The 14,253-nt window shown below is 43.6% G+C and overlaps 1 protein-coding gene across 3 annotated transcripts in view; it reads right to left on the bottom strand.

The window, feature by feature from the left end:
* Nucleotides 1-5,039: 5,039 nt before the first annotated feature.
* itpk1 (inositol-tetrakisphosphate 1-kinase) overlaps nucleotides 5,040-14,253 on the bottom strand; it is a 213,062-nt gene continuing 203,848 nt past the window's right edge. For all 3 annotated transcript variants that reach the window (XM_033027747.1, XM_033027746.1, XM_033027748.1), the window contains exons 10-11: nucleotides 12,810-12,972; nucleotides 5,040-7,845 (exon numbers count right to left, since the gene is read on the bottom strand). In XM_033027747.1, the coding sequence (XP_032883638.1) occupies nucleotides 7,529-7,845; nucleotides 12,810-12,972 (480 nt within the window). In that variant the 3' untranslated portion in view covers nucleotides 5,040-7,528. The remainder of the gene's footprint in view (nucleotides 7,846-12,809; nucleotides 12,973-14,253) is intronic.

Raw genomic sequence — 14,253 nt, 5'->3', positions numbered from 1 at the left:
AAGTAATTTGATGATTTCCAAATGTACATCTTGATCTGAGCAATTCCAGTGATGTGGCTCCCAGGTAGACAGACAGATAGACAGCTGTTCAGTGCAAGCAACTTCAGCTACAGCCTGTGGACAATTAATGAAAGGTACAGCTACCATGATCAGAATCATTAAAAAACATCTATTAATCTGGGGTCTAACACCGCACGATCACAGCTGTGATTAAGTCCTATTTTCACCAAAAGTGATACTCTTTGACAGAACTCCAAGATTTACCGTCACAAGGTGGTGCGTTTCTTGTGACTCTGAACATTAGGGAGATCAGACACAACTAGTTAATGTGGAGGAAGGAACTGCAGATGCTCGTATTTTCCTAAGATAGTCACAAACTGCTCGGCATCACGCATCCAAAAGGCCTCATCCCTTCTGCCCTCAGGAAAGCGTTACAGGTCCATCAAACCAGACACCACAAGATTAACAAACAGTTTCTACCGCAAGGCCATCACCACTCTGGACTCTGCACTGAATACACCCCCCCCCCCCCCCCCTCCCCCCCCATAGCCAATATTTTGTACTGCTACAACACCACTGTGAAATATTGCACATTCTGACTTGACGTTTTTCTTGTCGTTATTATTTACCTGATACGTTGGAGTTCCACTCGGGCAGTGCGCCTGAAATTTTGTTGCATGTATTTACAATGACAATAAAGTATATTATTATTATTATTAGTAACTCAGCAAGTCAGGCAGCATCTCTGACTGTCAGACTGCCTGAAGAAGGGTCCCGACCTGAAAAGTCACCTATCCTTTTTCTCCAGCGATGCAGCCTGACCCGCTGAGTTACTCCAGCATTTTGTGTCTACAACTCATTAATGAGTGGCTCAGCCATTACTGATGAGAGGTGAAAGATTTTAATGAGAGAGGGGAAAGATTTAATAGGAACCTGAGGGGCAACTTGTTCACACAGAGGGTGATGGGTATTTTGGAACGAGCTGCCAGAGGAGGCAGTGGAGGCAGGTACAAAACAACATTTAAGACATTTGATAGACACAAAATGCTGGAGTAACTCAGCGGGACAAGCAGCATCTCTGGAGAGACCCATTCCTTCTCCCCAGAGATGTTGAGTTACTCCAGCATTTTGTGTCTATCTTTGTTTTAAACCAGCATCTGCAGTTCCTTCCTACACATATAAGACATTTGGACAAGTGTATGGATAGGAAAGCTTTAGAGGGATATGGGCCTCTGTGAGCAAATCTGACTAGCTTACATGGGGGATCTTGGTCAGCATAGACGAGTTGGGCCGAAGGGCCTGTTTGCATACTGTATGACTGAGGCAGCAAAAATAGTCACATGGATTCTCATCTGAAAGGGAAACATTCACACAAACCTATCACATGGGCTTAATATATGAATGCATTGAATAACTGGAGTTATAAAACCCAACAGTTTCAGATTCAGTCCTTGGTTTATGTTGATTAAGAAAGTCGGATGGAAGTGGGCAGTTGATAGGAGTGGATGGGGTTGGGACAGGACAGCGAGTAAAACTGGCTTTAGGTGTCTTTGTGAAAGGGGGGAGGCAGCGTAACAAGTAACATTAGCCAGGATTCTCATGTGAAGACGCACAGATTTCACTGTCTAGTTTAGTTTAGATACAGTGAGGAATTAGGCCCTTCAGTCCATGCTAACCAGAGATCCCTGTACACTAGCACTATCCTACACACAAGGAACAATCTACAATTCTTACCAAAGCCAATTAACCTACAAACACGTACGTCTTTGGAATGTGGGAGGAAACCAGAGTTCCCGGAGAAAACCCACACGGTCATGGGGAGAACGTGCAAACTCCGTACAGACTGCACCAGAGTAGTCAGGATCGAACCTGGGTCTCTGGTGCTATAAAGGGCCTGTCCCACGAGCATGCGACCTGCATGTGGCGAGCGCGACCAAACCGGAAGCGGGGGCCGTGAAGTGAGTGACGTGAAGTTCGTGCGAAGTCCGCGGGATGTTCGCGCGTGACGTACAGCGTTGATACGGTGCGTACGGCCTCAATACAGCTGCGGGCCGGCAGGCCGTTGCCGCGCGGAATTTTTGAACACGGTCAGTTTTTCAGAGCCCCGCACGATGTCGGGACCAGCTCCGCACAACTCCATACGGCTCCGGCGATCGAAGTGGGACTGGCCCCGCGAGGCCGTACGGCTCAAGCGACCACGTTAGGTCGCGCTTGTCGCATGGAGTCGCATGCTGGTGGGACAGGCCCTTTAACATAGAAACATAGAAAATAGGTGCAGGAGTAGGCCATTCGGCCCTTCGAGCCTGCACCGCCATTCAATATGATCATGGCTGATCATCCAACTCAGTATCCTGTACCTGCCTTCTCTCCATACCCCCTGATCCCTTTAGCCACAAGGGCCACATCTAACTCCCTCTTAAATATAGGCAATGAACTGGCCTCAACTACCTTCTGTGGCAGAGTTCCAGAGATTCACCACTCTCTGTGTGAAAAAGGCAGCAACTCTACCCCTGTCAAAGCACATATCAGTTTCTGAAGACCCACAAAGTTGAATGGCCTGTTGGCTTCTAGAACTGAAGCAACACTTAAATATCAAATAAGTATGTCTGTAACTTGGATGTAGTCAACCATCACAATGCCATTGTTCCTGTTTATTTCAAAAGGATTCATTAACCCACAAGGAGTGCGACCATTACTGAGGTAAGACACAGTCAAACAGTTTTAGTTACCAAGTTTAATCCAGCCTTCCCTACCTATTCTCAACCTTCTCCAAACTCGAATACTGGAAACTTATGCTTAAAGCCCAGGTCACATTAGAGTTTTCAAGCAGCCCTCTGAAGTCAGCATAAACCACATTAAAACTGGTGTTATTCTTTGCAACAACACTATTACAAGGCAGGACATGACTTTAGTCAAAGATCTAACCACAGTTTGAATTAGTCTGCAGTAGCTTTTTTAAGTCGTTCAAAGAACAGAATTAGAATATATATGAAAAAAATAATATTTAATTACTAAACACACAGGAATAAAACAGAAAACATTGTTAAATTTGGCAAAGACAAAGCTAGATTCTGTTTTTTCCATTCAAATAATATTTTTCTCCATGTTTTCGATGGGTGCAATTGCAAACTAAAGCTGAAATCGATTAGTCTGAAGGATTATGTCAAAAGGGGCTCATTTCTTGCACATTCTCGATACATCATTCCCCACCTGGCCAAATTTCTTGTTTGTTATACAGGAGGCACTTTGAATGGAAATAAATTCTTACATTGCCTTGTTCAATTTCTCCAATTTCCTTGTTCATTGTCATACTTATGTGTTCTGATAGCTACCATTTTTTAGTATCCCATCTAATTTGCCCCTGTTCCCTAGGCTTGGTCAGCCCATTGTCACTGTTCTCACCAGAATTGGTCCATTCGTAATAGTGAATATTTATTGATATACTCTTGCAATATTGCAAAATTTACAAAAGAAAAAAACATACTGTAAAGGAAGGTTTACGAGTCACATCATTTACACATTTTCTCTTGCAATTAACTGTTTGGAACTGAACAACTGCTGTAGGGCACTGTGTGCAGGGAATCCCTTATGCTATAAAAAGGCAAGTATCCAAACTGATTTACAACCCAAAAATCAACGGACAAAAGTCGCAATGCCCAAATTGGTCTGCCCTCCTTGGTCAGGGAACCTTTCAGAATGTCTTATTAGCATTCAGACCCAGACTCTTATATTAAAAATCTTTCCGAATGGACCAACTGGAGAATGTTCGGTAATATGACTCACTTATACAAGACAGTTCTTCATGCAATAAAAATCGCAGATTAAACATCAAATATTTTTGGTTTTATATAAGCAGCAGTTGGTAAAATTAGAAACAGATAAATTAAAATTCAATACATTCTGGTGTGCAGACTATGAATATTGGTGTCACACAAAGTACATATCACATGAAATACACACTCCACCAGTCACTTGTGTGCACAGCACTAAACATTGTGCAATATTACCAGAAAGCTTTGGGTAATGTTACATGAGGCAGTTGAATGAATGTATTGGATTAAATTTACTCCAATCCATCCAGTTTACTTGTGAGCTGCTGAGGTTCAGACAAAGCCAGGAATTTGTTGACCACGACCAGTTGCATGCATCTGTTTGTGGATGACATCGGCAGAGCACAATGCCTTTTGGAACAACTAAATGTATGGAAGGAGAAAATCATTCGTACCTTGTAGGATGGGTCTCATGATCCCATCATTCCAGGCAAAAGAAAATTGCTCTTCACAGTGAATGAGTTCAATGTTGCAATGTTCACATTCTTGAGTTTAGTTTAGTTTATTCATATAGAGATACTGTGTGGAAACAGGCCCTTCAGACCAACCATCCCTGCACACTAACACTATCCTACACACACTAGGGACAATTTACATTTACACCAAGCCAATTAACCTACAAACCTGTATGTCTCTGCAGTGTGGGAGGAAACCGAAGATCTCGGAGAAAACCCACACGGTCACGGGGAGAATGTACAAACATTGTACATACAGTACCCGTAGTCAGGATTGAATGTTGCCGTGCCGTGTAAAGAAAACTTCTCGTACAAACCTAGAACATTTACCTTGCTGCTCTAAAGAACATTTCACAGTTGCCTGCCATTTTATAGAAACAGCTGCTGAGAAAAGAATGTTGTACAAAGTACAATGCCTGAAATAGTTTGCTGTACATCTTCCTCAACAGTAGGTCTTCTCAACCTAGCAACAGGCTTCATTTTTCCAAAGCTCTGCCAGGTTTGTCCATACCACCACTCCTTCCACACCAAATAGTGCTTCACCCAAACCACCCTACCTCATATACTAACACAGATAAACAGGAAAGAATCATCATCTTGGCACTGACCCTCCACAAGGTGGCAGCAACTGGGAAACATGGACCTGGAAGAAAAGCAAATCCATTTTCCCCTCAAAATCTACATCTTCTTGAATATGACCTCGTAATGTACCTACCAACAGTAGTGAATCCAGGTGTTTGTCCCTGCACGATACAAATAATCGTTATCTAATATTGCCATTAAGTTTGTCTAGATCATGTGCAGATAACTTCAAATAACATATGCTTTCCCTCCCTCTCCGTCCCTCCCCCACCCCAGTTTTCCAACTAGTTTCACTGTCCTCCTGATTAATTTTCTTGATTGTATGCCTCTATGTCACCTTCCCCTCAGCTAACAATGAACCATTCTACACTTCCCTTGATCATCGGCTGCTTTGATCCGTCGTTTTCACACCTTACACTTTCATATCTCTAGACTCCCTCTCCCCGACTCTCAGTCTGAAGAAGAATGTTGACCCGAAACCTCATGCATTCCTTCTCCGCAGAGACGCTGCCTGGACCGCCGAGTTACTCCAGCATTTTGTGTCCATCTTCGGTGCAGGTAGAGGAGATTAGCATGGCATTGTGTTCAGCCTGCACATTGTATGCCAGAGCATCTATTCCTGTGTTATATATGACTACTAAATAGTGCATGTTAAGGTCCAGAGTACAACTCCCCCACCCCAACCCAAATCCACCCCTCACCTCCCATCCCTCCACCCCCTCAAATGTCTTCTGGTAAATTTGAGGGAGATGTGTCTGTTCCGAATTTCCACAAGCAGGAACGTGGGAGATCAAACGTTAAATTCTCCACATGACTCTAAACTGCAGGTGCCCCGTACCCATCCACTCAGGAACCATCAACGTTAACGAAAAGTGCCACCTCCTGGTAATATTGCACATGGACATGAAAGTTGTGAAGCTCTAATTCAATAGCAAACAAAATTAAAAGTTCTAACTTCTCATGATTTAAAACTGCTAAATGAACCTTTCAGTAGTGATATTGAAGAATGAACCAGTGTTAAATGGCAGTCCCTCCACCGCCTCACACTAGTCTCATCCAACGAGGCAAGAGAGGAAATGTGCTAACATGCCAAAGTGGTTGTCTAATATTTAGTGCACTAGACAATGTGCTGTAAACATATTTGGCCCTGGTTTCCATGGGGAGGAGGAACACATCCAAATAATTCCCTAGCCTGGGTTACATTTAAAAGCTGCAAGGTTAGGCCAGTGTAAAGGCATAGCTATTTAGAATAATCTCAATAAAATCTTCTCAGAAATGCTTTTGTAAATAAATCAAGTGACTGGAGTGACTATTAAACCAAAAAATGATGCAGATTTTATTTGGATGCATTGTCCATTTAGCCTTGAATCTCCATGTATCTTCATACATAATGACTTTGGATTTGAGTCAGAAAAATATAGGTTTTAGTTTTGTGTAAAACAAGGTGCCTCCAGGAGCAGTGGATGTAAGAGATCGTGGAATTGTGAAATACAAATGCCCACTTACCTTTGGTTTCAAGAGATTAACTTCTCCCCTCTAACTTTAACTTATCAAGTGTTTATCTGAGCACTTCTGGCACTTTCTTTTGCCATTACTTTCTAAACTCATCCAAACACAGATTCACTGCAGACTGTCTCTGAAACTCCAAAATGCCAAAACCTTCTCATCATGGGAAAGAACTTTGAGACCCCAGCAATCCACAGCTTGCAAACGGCAGGCCTGGTATATGAGCCAAAACATCCCAAACATTCCTCAAAGTCACTCTTCTTTTTCCTTCTTCGAAAGGGGATTATCAGAAAAGTAATGACACCACGATCTATGGACACGGTGGAAAACAAATGAGGCATTGCAGCTATTTGCAGTTTTGTACACACCTTTCTTTCAAACCAAGAGACACATGGAAGTACATTGCTAACAATTATTAAATGTAACAATAATTAGACCACAAAAGATATTATATCATCATATCTGTGTTCTTGGATTCCATCCTGTGTATTTTCAGAAGTCATTTAGCTCACAAGCAACTGTGCTATTATTTGGACCCATCCCACCTCATCATATTTCAACAATCGCCTCAACTTTATCTTTTGCAAATTTATTTAAGTGCAGAATTTGTATTGGCTTGTCAGATAGAGCCTCCCGAATGTCCCGTCCCAAACCCCAACACGATTCTTACAAATTGACAGAACAAGTCCCACTGGAGTTTAGCCGACTACACAGAACTCTTACAATAGCTTGCAGCTCCTGAGAGCAAAACTATGTAACGGTTTTAAAAAGAGGTCCTTTTGCACTGACAGGAGCGGTTTGCCATGAGAGGGGGAAATTAAATGCCCGAATAGGAGGGATGGAAGGGGAAGGATTTCTGATGAACCAAATTAGCCAATTATAACGGATTCCTGATGAGAATGGTGAAACCCTATCTACGCGATTTTTGCTATTATCAATGCCTGACAAGAACTAGACTGAGTGTCCACACTTTATCAAAGAGTCTACAAACTGCTCGTCAAGAAACCTTTCGACACTGTGCTCCAGTTTCTGTACCAGTCTGTGAACTCATTCAAACACAACATAAATTGGTCTATTGATTTAAGAAACTGAATCATGTTGATCCCCATTAATGATTTTTTTTTCCTCACTCTCTCTCTCGGTTTTAGTCTGTATTTATTGCGAAGAAGCTTTAGTTGCCATGGGAGCGACGCAGTTCTGAAAGTTGGGCGGCAGAGCTGAGTTGCAACTTAGCCGCTGGTGCTGCAACCTCTTGCTGTTGCTCGGGTCGTCTTCCATAAGCCACGTCTCCTTGGTCGCCATGGTCACAAAGCCCGAGGCGGCAGGACAGGCTCGGTCCCCACAAATGCTTGCGGCCTGCTCGGGAGCAGTGTTGTTCTGGCTGAACTGAGGAGACTCCGGATTTTGATCTTGCAGGACAACTTGAATGTGGTTTATCAGCTCTGTGAAGAACTCCGGCACACCTTCATATCCTGCAATAGAACACAGAACATAGATCAGTACAGCACAGGGACAGGCCCATCGGCCCACAATGTCTGCATTGAACATAGTGCCAAGCTAAAGTAGTCAACTCTGCCTGCACATGATCCATGTCCTTCCATTCCCTGCATATCTATGTGCCTATCCATAAGCCTCCACCATCACCCCTGACAATGCACTCTAGGTACTCCCGGTGCAGGTGCAGCAGGCAGTGAAGAAAGCCAATGGCATGTTGGTCTTTATAACAAGAGGAATCAAATACAGGAGCAAAGAGGTCCTTCTGCAGTTGTACAGAGCCCTAGTGAGACCACACCTGGAGTATTGTGTGCAGCTTTGGTCCCCTAATTTGAGGAAGGACATTCTTGCTATTGAGGGAGTGCAGCATAGGTTTACAAGGTTAATTCCCTGGATGACGGGACTGTCATATGCTGAGAGAATGGAGCGGCTGGGCTTGTACACTCTGGAGTTTAGAAGGATGAGAGGCAATCTCATTGAAACATATAAGATTGTTAAGGGCTTGGACACACTGGAGGCAGGAAACATGTTCCCGATGTTGGGGGTCCAGAACCAGGGGCCACAGTTTAAGAATAAGGAGTAAGCCATTTAGAACGTAGACGAGGAAACACTTTTTCTCACAGAGAGTGGTGAATCTGTGGAATTCTCTGCCCCAGAGAGCAGTGGAGGCCGGTTCTCTGAATACTTTCAAGAGAGAGCTAGATAGTGCTCTTAAAGATAGCAGAGTCAAGGGATATGGGGAGAAGGCAGGAACGGGGTACTGATTGGGGATGATCTGCCATGATCACATTGAATGGCGGTGCTGGCTCGAAGGGCCAAATGGCCTACTCCTGCACCTATTGTCTATTGTAAAAAAACTTGTCCTGCATATCTCCTTTGAACTTTGCCCCTCTCACCTTAAAGCTATGCCCTTTAGTCTTTGACATTTCCACAATAGGAAAAAAAAGTTCTGACTGTGCACCCTATCTATGCTTTATAGAATTTAATATACTTCAATCAGGTCTCTGCTCCAAAGCTACACAGAGAAAACAATCCATGTTTGACCAACAATAAAATCAAGGCAAAGGGTTGTTTTCCTATAAATACACTTAAACAATTATTTTGCTGCAGATTTTGATAATGTGTGGAAGCAATATTTATAAGGTTAAGAACATGCGTTTTTGGCGAAAACCCCACAGACTGATAGGGATCGGCAATGCAGAGGCAATGATCTGGAAATTCCCTTGTATACAAATGTGCCCCGGTTTGGCAGTGCAGTGAAGTGCCAGCACCTTTTAAGACTATGCCCACGCAAAATAGTATCTAGGAGTCATAACTAAGTCAAATCCCTGGAGAAGTACTCTTTATTTGTTTTCAAAACTGTTCAAACTGAACCCAGTTTTTATATCACATTTCTTCCCAGCTGTTATCAGGCAACTAAACCATCCTATCAACAACCAGAGAGCAGTCCTGACATACCATCAACCTCATTGGATTCTCAATCTATCTTTGATCGAATTTTACCGGCTGTCTTGCACTAAACATAACTCCCTTATCATGTATCTGTACACTGTGGATGGCTCGATTGTAATCATGTATTGTCTTTCCACTGACTAGTTCGCATGCAACAAAAGCTTTCCACAGTAACTCAGCACACGTGACAATAAACTGAACTGAATGTAGCTTCAAAGCTCTTTCCTAAAATTAGGTTCTGTCATTAGACAAATTAATATCATACTATCTTTCGGGTCAAGGCTCTCCAATTCACATCCAAATAATGCTTTAAAATTTTCCACTTCATTTTTAAACGTGTCACTAATCCTAACCTGTCTGCTTCTTGCATGGTATTCAAATGAAAATTTTCAAGGGCAGTTTGCAATAATATTAAGGGAACCCTGAAATATCTTAGTGCACTGACGTTTCTCATTCTGCAGGAGAAACATGTTATTGACTGAACGCTTCCACCATTCACCACACAAATCGACTGACATACCCAAGGTAACAACATTAATAAGATATATAGGCTTTATCTAAAAACACTCATCCTCCTAATCAATGCTATCTGTTGCCAGGCTGATTTCTGGCAGTATTATTTGGGTCCTTGGGTTTTAAGACAGTTATGTCTCTACCTTGGGGGAACAAGTAAATTGGTAGAGGGCAAATCACAACATTATTAGGCAGCAGCTAGGGAGATAAATGGGAGCAGCTTTACCGGGCAAGTCCACATCTGACATTTGGGAGTCATTTAAAGACCAGCTGATCAAAGTTCAGGACCTGCACGTTACAGCAAGGCGGTTGTGACACGGAGGGAGACAGGTGGCAAGATAAAGGAACCTTGGGTGATAAGAGAGGTGGCACATTTGGTCAAAAAAGAAAAAAAATGAAGCATACGCAAGGTTTAGGAAGGTGAAATTAGACAGGGCCTTTGAGGAATATAAAGAGCATGAATGTAGTCAGGCAGGGAATAAGGGGAAACAGAAAGGGACATAAAATGTCATTGGCAAGTCAGATTAAATAGAATACCAAGGCATTTTGTATATACATTAATAGGAGTTGTTACTGAAGGAGCAGCTTTATGCTTGGAGTCAGAGGAAGTAGGCAAGGTGCTGAACAAGTACTTTGAATCATACATAGATAACTTGAACACTCACCATCAAACTTCTAAAAACATCCTAGTTTCCGGACTTCCCTTTTCCCCGCAAGTAACTTCCAATTAACCTTTGCAAGTTCCTGTCTAAGACCATCCAGGTTGGCCTTGCCCCAGTTTAGAACTTGAACCTGTGGACCAGCCCAGTCCTTATCCATAACTATTTTAAAGCTAACATAACTGTGGTTGCTGGTCCCAAAAGGATCACCAATTGACACTTCAGTCAATAGCCCTGCTCAAACCACTGAAAATAGATCAAGCTTTGTCCTGCCCCATGTTGGGCCCTCTGCATACAACCCGATAAAACTTTCCTAAAGAGATTTGACAAATTCTATCTAAACACATTTGCACAATGGTATGTGCCTCTTCCACCTCCTCTGGCAGCTTGTTACAGATAATTACACACATGGATTGTTATATATAATAGAAACATAGAAAATAGGTGCAGGAGTAGGCCATTCGGCCCGTCGAGCCTGCACCGCCATTCAATATGATCATGGCTGATCATCCAACTCAGTATCCTGTACCTGCCTTCTCTCCATACCCCCTGATCCCTTTAACCACAAGGGCCACATTTAACTCCCTCTTAAATATAGCCAATGAACTGGCCTCAACTACCTTCTGTGGCAGAGAATTCCAGAGATTCACCACTCTCTGTGTGAAAAATGTTTTCCTCATCTCAGTCCTAAAAGATTTCCCCCTTATCCTTAAACTGTGACCCCTTGTTCTGGACTTCCCCAACATCAGGAACAATCTTCCTGCATCTAGCCTGTCCAACCCCTTAAGAATTTTGTAAGTTTCTATAAGATCCCCCCTCAATCTTCTAAATTCTAGCGAGTACAAGCCGAGTCTATCCAGTCTTTCTTCATATGCAAGTCCTGACATCTCAGGAATCAGTCTGGTGAACCTTCTCTATAAGATTCGTCAGACATGATTTACCTTTCATAAATCCATGCTGACTTTGTCCAATGATTTCACCACTTTCCAAATGTGCTGCTATCCCATCTTTAATAACTGATTCTAGCAGTTTCCCCACCACCGACTTTAGACTAACTGGTCTGTAATTCCCCGTTTTCTCTCTCCCTCCCTTTTTAAAAAGTGGGGTTACATTAGCTACCCTATCACTGCCCTGTATGAAAAAGCTGCCCCTCAAATCTCCCGTAACTTTTCCCTCTCTAATTTTAAATCTATGCCCTCCTGTTTTAGACTACCGACCCAGGAAACAAAAAATGCAACTATCTACCCAGCAGTGCTCCTCATAAATTTGAGAAACCTCTATATGGACTCCTTCACCTCAGGAAAAACAGCTCAGCTGATCCAATCTCCCATTAGAACAAGACCTCCATCCCAGTAACATCCTTGTGAATCTTTTGTGCATCCTTTCCAGCCCAAAGTGGCATTTTCTATAGCGAGATGACCAGAATTACACACAATACTCCAAGTATGGCTTCACCAATATCTCGTATAGTTGTCACATGATGGCCCAACTCTGATACCCATGCCTTGTCAATGAAAGCAAGCATTCCCAACATGTTCACCATTCTGTCTCCTGTGCTACCACTTTCAAGAAACCCCTTACTTGTACCCCAGGTCTCTCTGCTCGACGACACACTCCAAGGCCTTACTATTTACTGTGCAAGTCCTGACCTGGTATAACGTACCAAAATACAACACTTTATACTTGTCCATATTAAATTCCATCGGTCATTCTTTGGTCCACTTTCCTCAGTTGTTCTAGATCCTGTTGTAATCTTAAATAACCTTCTTCATCTGCGAACTTACTAACCATGCCAACTACATTCTCATCCAAACCGTTAATATAGGTGACGAACATTAGCGGCTGCATGGTTGAGCAGTGGGAGAGTTGCTGCCTTACTGAGACCCCGGTTCGATCCTGATTACAGGTGCTGTCTGTAAGGAGTATGTACATACTCCCCTAACCGCGTGGGTTTTCTCCAGGTGCTCCGCTTTCCTCCCACACTTTGCGTTGTACATTGAGAATTTGGTAAAAGATAGTCAATTGTCCCTAGTGTGTGTAGGATAATGCTGGTGTGTGAGAGAATCGCTGGTCAGCACGGACAGAATGGGCCGAAAGGCCTGTTTCCACACTGTATCCCAGCACTAAACTAAACAACTGTGTACCCAGCACGGATCCTTGTGGCACACTACTGGTCACAGGTCTCAAATCTGAAAAGCATCCTTTCACTACCACCAAAGCAGTTGGAAAACGTCAACTTCTCAAAGAAACATTGATGACTTGCACCCCAAGTTCATGACATCCCGCGGAAGTGTGGTTGTATTGAACGTACACCCTACCTGGGAACGCATTGATGTCAATGACAGCGTGTTGGCCAGTCTGGTTATTGATAATCACGTCAATGCCAAACAGGGAAATCCCAAGTGCTTCACGCAGATTCCTGGAGATTTTCCGGATGACTTCATCGCTCGGTGGCCTGCAGACTCCTTCCACCACATCCAGCTAAGAAAGTTCAAACAGCTCATCAGCAAAACACATTGGTGATCCATGTAATTCCAATAGATTGGGGTGACACGGTGGACAGTGGTAGAGTTGCAGCCTTACAGCGCCAGAGACCCGGGATCGATCCTGACTATGGGTGCTGTCTGAAAGGAGTTTGCATGTTCTCACCATGACCGCATGGGTTTTCCCCGGGTGCTCCAGTTTCCTCCCACACTCCAAAGGCGTACAGGTTAGTAGGTTAATTGGTTTGGTGAAAAATGTAAATTGTCCCTAGTGTATAGGATAATGTTAATATACGGGGATCGCTGGTCGGCGCAGACTGGATAGGCCGAAGGGCTAAGGAATGAGCTGCCTCAACTACCTCCTCTGGCAGCTCATTCCTTATACCCACTACCCTCAATGTGAAAAAGTGTCTCACGGGTTCCTATTAAATCTTTCCCTCTCATCTCAAACCAATGTCTCCAGATTCTAGATTCCCCAATTCTCTACATTTACCTTGTCTATTCCTCTCATGATCTTTTACATGGTCTTGGTTTCCCAGACTAGACACTAGATACGTCAAAGACACAGGCAACTTGTGCAAGAATCCACATTTTCATCAGATGAATTGCCAGCTCCATCATAAACACTCAGATCTCATCAATGTGTCCTTTGCATCCCGCCATCCAAAATTCACATGACACACGCTTGCAGAGAGTTCTATGAACAACTTCACTTGCAGGATTATTAATATGATGGGGATATTCATGAGGATGGGATAAGCCAGAAGGGCACCCCATGGCGCAGCGGTGCCTTACAGGGCCAGAGACCCGGGTTCGATCCTAACTACAGGTGCTGACTGTACGGAGTTTGTACGTTTTCCCCGTGACCTGCGTGCGTTTTTTCCGGGAACTCCAGTATCTTCCCACACTCCAAAGACAAACAGGTTTGTGGATTGATTGGCTTGGTTAAATTGTAAATTGTCCCTGGTATGTGTAGGATAGTGTTAGCGTGCAGAGATCGCTGGTCGGTGGGGACTCAGTGGGCCGAAGGGCCTGTTCCCGCACTGTATCTCCAAACTAAACTAATCTAAAACAGCAAAATGGAGACCCAAGGAGCGGCCGGTCCTGATTTGTTCTGGTCGTTTCTTGCTTCCAGGCCCTCCCCTCTACAATCTGCTGGAGTAACTCAGCGGGACAGGCAGCATCCCTGGAGAGAAAGAAAGTAACGGCAGTCTGAAGAAGGGTCTCTACCCGAAACGTCACCCATTCCTTCTCTCCAGAGATGCTGCCCATCCCGCTG

The sequence above is a fragment of the Amblyraja radiata genome, chromosome 9, assembly GCF_010909765.2.
Source record: "Amblyraja radiata isolate CabotCenter1 chromosome 9, sAmbRad1.1.pri, whole genome shotgun sequence".
In the NCBI taxonomy this organism is placed as follows: Eukaryota; Metazoa; Chordata; class Chondrichthyes; order Rajiformes; family Rajidae; genus Amblyraja; species Amblyraja radiata.
The sequence above is the reverse complement of the archived record's forward strand: the minus strand, read 5'-3'. Positions and strand labels throughout refer to the sequence as shown.